The 7,352-nt window shown below is 49.3% G+C and overlaps 1 protein-coding gene across 1 annotated transcript in view; it reads left to right on the top strand.

Annotated features, from left to right (window-relative positions):
- Positions 1-5,200: 5,200 nt before the first annotated feature.
- Positions 5,201-7,352, top strand: part of LOC144139332 (uncharacterized) — a 3,513-nt gene continuing 1,361 nt past the window's right edge. The window contains exons 1-2 of the mRNA XM_077671711.1: positions 5,201-5,440; positions 5,928-6,364. Coding sequence (XP_077527837.1) covers positions 5,429-5,440; positions 5,928-6,364 — 449 coding nt within the window. The 5' untranslated portion in view covers positions 5,201-5,428. The remainder of the gene's footprint in view (positions 5,441-5,927; positions 6,365-7,352) is intronic.

Below are 7,352 nucleotides of genomic sequence, written 5' to 3' on the forward strand. Positions count from 1 at the left end.
GGAAAGTTTCCGAGTTTTTCTTGGCACTGCAGCTTTATCCGACTCAGTTTTGGTTTCTGCATCTCTCTACTTTAAAAAATAAATAAAAACGCCTGAACTTTTTGTGACGTATGGTGAGGTGCCGCGAGTATTTTCGAAAAGTGCTGCGCAGGTGAAGCATCTGCCCCCACGCGTGGCAAGGCTTAGGCGTGCAGGCGAGCGCTTAGGCATCGCTGGCGCGCCTACACCTTCAATCTAAGCGTACCCGCACGCCTCTCTTTCTCTCTATCTGATAATGGAATCCGAAAAATACCAACGTGGTGTCGTTTTCTGCTCCTACGATGCAAGATATTTAGTCGACGAGAATTCCTTCGAACTCATTCGCTGCCATACATTTTTTTGGCAATCATACAGCCTGTTCAAAAAGCCATGGTCTAGCAGCCTGTTCAAGCTCATAAATTCTGTACATTTCTGTCAGTTTTATTGGTGCTCGTGACAGAAGGAATATTAACGAATAGAATCAGGAGATCTCGGAGGCAGCTCGTATATGGCGCCTGGCCGCCTGATCCAATGGTGCACCGAGAACAACGTTGACCCGAATAACTTCTGCAGCATAAAGATTTGCGTCAATCCCGTCGGTAAAAAGAATTTTGAGTGGTGCATTGCGTGCCGCCTAGCTACATTTGTGCTAGCCTGATATTTTATCTTTCCCTGCAGTCAATAATTTATACTTAAAGAAAAACGGCGGTATTGCGAGTTTTATTTTCATTTTTGGCACAGTACGTGCCTCCTTTTTGCCTGGGGTGAATTTACATTCGACGACGCAACCACTCGCAGCAGCACGGAAATTATTCTGTACATACCGTGCTCGGGTGGAAGAAAAGCTAATTTATAAATAGTCACATGGTAAGTAATTTTTAGGGTTGGTTGCGGTGGAAAGTGCGCTATCAAGATATGTACGTAGCGGCCGTAGTTATATGAATGAGCATGATACCAGGCGTGACTCCTTTGAAAAGCATCTTTCAGTACGTTTCCTCTGGACTGCACAATCAGCACCTCTGGCTCGTGAAATCGGAAAATGTGACGAAGCTTGTGGCCTATTTCCAAGTAAAATGCCCTGCCTACAGCAAACGGATCGATCGGGGCATGGTTAATTGGTAATGCCAAAAGATGTAACCCCTTCCTCTTTCCCCTCTTTTCCCAACAGGAAACTACAAGGGCAAAGTGTTTTGAATAAGCGCTTCTTGCACGAATACGCACACGCACACACACGCGCGCAGGCACAGACACATACACACATACACACAGCACTCACTGTGCAAGCGCGTGCGTGTGTGTGTGCGTGTGCGTGTGTGCGCGTGTGTGGTGTGGCAATGCGCGCGCTTGATATTGCATGAACACGCTCCCCATTGTTGCCATATAGCTTGCGCTCAGAAAACTGATTTATTTATTTATTTATTTATTTATTTATTTATTTATTTATTTATTTATTTATTTATTTATTTATTTATTTATTTATTTATTTATTTGGTTCGTGCATGCTCCGACATGCACCCTGGGTGACAGCATATGTTGTAACGCGGGCTGCTGCAGCCCGCATTCCTGCTTACAAAGACATGTTCGAATATGCAGCCCAGGGATGTGTGCTACGAACTCTAGTGGTATGTAGCACTTAGCCGGAATAACAGCAGAAACTGTCGAGTAGACGCCCTAGCTTAGGGGTAACGTTTTGCTTTGAGATTTAATTACGACGTGTATTGGCACTCGCACCTTAAAGCGCAATAAGTACAAGGAGCACTTTTTTCTAATGGGTAACCCTTGACAGCGTTAGACCTCAAGGCGTGACGTTAGGCATAACGTCCTATGCTTAGGCTTAACTTTAAAGGATTCTTAAGTTGACCTTTGCGGCAGTGCAGCCAACGCCACGCTCGCTAGTCACTTTTATAATAGCGGAACCCAAAGTTAGAGGACCCCAAGAAGTTAGGGAAACGCAAAGTCAACACGCTAGCGCGCGACGAGTTTTAGGAAAGCGTTTTCCGCACACCTCGCAGCCGGCTTGAGTTGCTCGGATGAAGGGGACTCCGTGGCCCAACCACATGCACGCGTAAAACCGACGTACTCGCGCAACGACGTACGCCTGCGGCGACATACGCCGCTGCCTTTCCGCCGACCGACGACGTTGGAAAGGGCGAGTAACCACATATCGCCGCAACGCGCACGTAAACCAATGCGCCGCGCAGTGTGGCTCGACTACCCCGGACTCAGCTTTGTGGCGACCAGTTCAACTACATTTTAGCTCAAATAAAACAAATAATGCCCATTCTTACAAAAGTACGTATATCTAATACAGAATCAGCTAAAGCAGTTCTTGGGACATTAAAAACGTTGAGGATTAGTATGCATATACTTACCAGACAGAAAACCCTCTGCTACATTTGGCGTAAACTGCCTTGCTCCCATAGTTGCTCGTTGCTTCGCTTGGTTTGTCCGGTTCTTTGCTCCCGGTATTTTGCAAATTACTTCGTTTTATCGCGGGCAACGCCATTCTGCAGCTGCTAGCCGCCTCGCACATACATGGGAAGATGCTGGCGTCGGGCCGCTCACCACGTCCTTCCTGGCCGGTCAGCGTAAGAAGTGTAGGCTTAGCATTACGGCAGATATTTGATCGCCGCTTTCACTAGGCGCGCGGATGACAGTTCATATCACAATTTTTCACTACACTACCATCCACTTTCTCGCATGAGTAACATTGTTTTCGCCATGCGTTTTATTTTGGTGAGCGGCGCCGAGCGGTAGCTACCCCGGCCTGCGCCAGTTCGTACCGCTTCGTGCGCCGTGCGGGCAGGCACGGCCGGAGGTCCGTGCGGGAGCATTTCCGCGTGCCGAAAACGCTTCACGATTTTCTGCTTTATCCATGTCTTGCAAACGACCCCGGAAATCTACAAACTTGGCAAAACTATCGTCGTAAACCACAATTCTGATCGGTAAAACGAACCACAGTCTCGCTGATTGCGAGAGGAACTTGAGAACGCTAGCTTCTTCAAGTGCCAGTTCTGGGGCGCCCGCTATTTCCGCAAAATAGCGTACGCGCTCAACGCAAACTCGAAAACCCAAGGCCGGCTTGGTATCTACGCATGCGCGCTACGGAACCCCCAGCCACTCGTGGAAGCCAGAGCATTGGTGTCCCTTATTCTAAAGCTGCCTACTGTACGTTCAGCTACGGAGGTTGCGTTAATGACATTAAATCTCAAAGCGTGATGTAAGGAGGAGGAGGAGGATAAACTTTATTGGGAGCATCGTAATGTGGTGTGGGGCCCTCAGTACAGGACTTCATTGGAGACCCCTGCCGCTACGGCCCTTTCCACCAGCCTAAGCTGGGAATCGAGACCGGAGCTGGACAGCTCCTTCTCCCACTGCTCACGAAAAGGTTGTGCGATTCTTGGAATTTTGGAGTTTGCCGAACACTCCCATACCATATGGTACAGGGTGCCCGGGGAAGCGCAAAATTTACACAGCGGGAAGTACTCAGAGGGATGGAGCAAGTGAAGTTTTCACGGATGAGGAAACGTATTTGTTTGGAGGAGCCGGATGCAGTGTTCCTGCTCTTTGGCTAGAGATTCATGACCGGGGTATAGATATTCTTTGGCACTTATAGTACCCCGTTATGTCTTGATACGTAACCAAAGGACACGCAGTCTCTAACCTACACCCTCGTGTCGCCGTCAAATACCTGCGTTGCCATTTCGCTGCCCATCTAGCGTTGCACAAGCCAGTTATAAAAAGGCAAATACGGGAAACTTCACAAATGAGGCTTGACGTTAATGAGGTTCCAGTCCGTTCACGGGACATCAGCCGAAGTGGGCGAATAGGGCTTTTGCGATTAAAGGCTACAGTGTTTCGAACGTTCATGCTTATGTTTCTGACCACACAGTTAGCAAGCTAGTTACCAATCAACCTCCATGAAGTCATTTCACGGTATGTCCTGAACGACAAGTAACATTGCTAATGTAAAGTTGAGGCTAAATATTTTAAATCGAAGGTTTATACATCTACCCTCCAAGGGTTCTGTCACGTCCGTTGGTGTCAACAGAAAATTCCCGCGAATAAATAAAAGTGGTTACTGGCTCCACAGGAATCGAGCCTGGAACAAATAGAAAAACGCAGCGAGAGCCCCTTGTCTTACCGATTGAGCTACGAGCCCACGCGGAGACGAGGGAGACAGACGGTGCACTCACCGAGCACATCTGCGGATTTACCCCCTGCGTTCTTGCTGAATGCCACGCGATAGCGTTGCGTGACCTCTCGCGCCGATGTGGGCTCTGCCCACGGCACATGTAGCGGCTGTGTACGCGCCTTGCGCATGCGGTAGGAAACATAAAAATTAAAGTAAGCTCACACCAACGCATGGCTTCACACTTCTCCTTCGTCTCTGCTGCCGATCTCGTCGTCTCGGTTGGCTGCGGCAGAGACGGACGTAGAAGTGAGATCGTCTAACTTCCTTTACTTTTATATTAAAAAAAGGTTTCCACTCATATGCTCCCCCAATACAACTCAACCAACCGCTGTTCATGAGTTACGGATTGATTTAACCTTAGCAAAAAATATCTCTTTGAAGTAATACAGGGTGTGGTTAGGTGAATTTCACCTGTGCAAAATGCACGTGTGTAATTCAAGGGACGTCACATGGGTAATCGTTGTGGGTGTCATGTACAGCTTCGCTTTTCAACCACCTTCACAATATGGATTGGCGCCCATTTTTTGCGGTATTCTCCATACGTGTTAGAACAGTGGATATGTGCTTCGTGTATGCTCGTGTGTATGTGTACGTGCGTGGGCATGTGTGCGCACACGTGCTTATGTATTTGAACGGAGTTATTACATGGACTTTCGCTGTCCAAATCCCGGGCCTCCTTTACTTGTCGACTTCGCATGGCTCTTTTTTTATCTAATTTCCGGCTGTAGTCGGCAGGTCGTGAATAGTGTCGACAGCATACGGGAAAAATTTAGCGTTCCAGGCACGCACGCCGGGACAGGACAAAAAAATTTAGAAGTTTTGTGCGATCGTCACTTCCCCGTTTTAAAGTGCCTTTCCATCGGTAAATAAACGAACGGCACCGCGCGGAAGAAACCCTCTCGGCCAGGCGGTGTCGTCACCTGACCCCGATAACGAAGATTGCCGCGCACTTACGCTGCGGACGCACGGAAGCCGCGAAAAGTGAGAGAATGTGGAAGGGTGAAATTTGCGGTCACTCGTTACAAGGCGAACCGCGTTCCGCTTCCCGCAAGGCTCGAGGTGCCATATGTGAGTTGGCACCCTCCCCCTTCCGCGGCTATATAAGGGCCAGCGGCGTGTCTTGCTAAGAGTCGCAAACACAACATACACGCAGTCGCAAGTTTCGGATCACCTTCGTTTATTACCCTTCAACCAGCCCGGAAGCAACTGCTAACCATGTCGACGTTCGTAAGTGTGCCTGCAGCGTCCACCTTGTCCGACCGTACCACGAGCTTGCCTTCTGGGTTTTAATGGCAATGTTAATTAAGACTTCGTGGGTTATTGGCGAATGGGCCTTTCGTGTTTCAACAGTTAGGCGACATATACCCCATCTTTACTCGATACTGGGGCAAATGTGTTCTTTTCGTCTTTACTAGGCTGACCATCCCCCTTCCGATTTTGACATCTCAAGCCAATAATTTTTAAACAATATGTCATGAAGACGATCGGGACAATCCGAATACTGAAAAGTTCCGTTTTACGTTACTTGAACTTAGAAAGAACAAATAGCACATCATATATTGTTCATGCGCGCCAAAACATTCAAATTTTGAAATATAAAAATGTTTGATCCTTCTTTATCATACGCGTGCCAAAGATAACATTACTTTTAGCACCACCCTTACCCCTCTGGTGATGACGTCACTATTTCGTGCGCATCCACCCCCGCGTCCAGGCGCTCGTAGTGTCCTGCCTGCTCGTGGCCGGTGCCCAGAGCGTCCCCATCTACACGTACAACGTTCCTCTGGTCGCTCCAGCGGTGCACCACACCGTGATCCAGCCCGCAGTGCGGACCTCCGTGCACACCACGGAGCACCGCACCGTCGTCCAGCCCTCCGCAGTGCAGACCGCGGCCGTGTTCCACCACGCACCGGCCGCCGTCGTCCACCACGCTCCGGCCGCTGTCGTCCACCACGCTCCAGCCACCGTGGTGCACACCGCGCCGGCGGCGGCCGTCGTGCACCAGCCTGTGCACCACGTGCTCCGGCCGGCCGTGGTGGCGCAGCATGACGAGCTGGTGTACACGCCGCACCATGAGCACGGCTACAGCGTCCACGAGACCAAAGTGACGCACCCCAGGTCGAGCGTAGTGGAGCACCACCCGCTCACGGGGTAAGGAGATTCCTTCGTGGCGCTGAAAAGTGCGCGAGAAGTAAATTGGCGCGAGAAACGCCACCTTTTGTGCGACATGTTTTTTCCGCACTGCAGGCCCTCAGGTCCTTCTATATCTCCTATTACTTTAATTCGGCTGTGCACTGAGGGTTTGGTGTACTAATACGAGGCAACGTGTGTAGCTCCCGGCTTCGGGCGCAGAAGCCCATTTTTCCTGGATTGTTGGAAGTATAGGCTGCCGTTTATGTTGCTGTTGTTGCTGCTGCTGCTGCTGCTGCTGCTGCTGCTGCTGATGATGATGATGATGATGATGATGACCCATTTTTCCCGGAAATGTGGCTCGCATCTAAGGGCCCCGCAAAGAATGGGCAGCATTTTGGAGTGGTTATTCGGAGTACTCTGGGTGAGCACTAATGGAAGCTTGTGGACGGAAGGTTTGCATACGAAAGTGTAGAAAGTTTTCGAGGAAGCCGAGCTTCGCAGTTTTTAAGTGTTGCGCAGAGGTAAAGTGAGAAGGAACATAATAAAGCGACCCATTTCCAGTTTGCCGAAGGTAAGGTTCTGATGGGCTGGGAAGGATCCTTAATAGGACCCCTCAAAGCCGAAGGCTCCCTACGTGACCAATCTGCAGGGCGAGGCGAAGCCATAAAACATAAATGTTTATCATCTCTTCCCAAAGAAAGTTGACAAAAGCGTGAAAGCTTCATCCAATTAAAAAACGTGCGTCCGATCGATCGTCAAACCTTTAAAGACCCCAATCGCAAACGAAGAACGAACGCATGCGGCGAATTTTTTCGCGCACTAAGTAAACGCATCTACGAACGATCTAAATGTATACCGATACGTGGCTTATGAGATAACGGTGTACTGTTTTACTCATTTTCCATGATCGATGCGCGCATTGTCTTATCAAGAACCGTTCCTTTTTCGCAACTTTCAAGTAACCGTGCTGACATAATGGAAGCCCGGTTATCCAGAAGTCTTAGCA

The sequence above is a fragment of the Haemaphysalis longicornis genome, unplaced genomic scaffold (assembly GCF_048455015.1).
Source record: "Haemaphysalis longicornis isolate Haplotype H1 unplaced genomic scaffold, Haemaphysalis longicornis Haplotype H1 scaffold_5, whole genome shotgun sequence".
NCBI lineage: Eukaryota > Metazoa > Arthropoda > Arachnida > Ixodida > Ixodidae > Haemaphysalis > Haemaphysalis longicornis.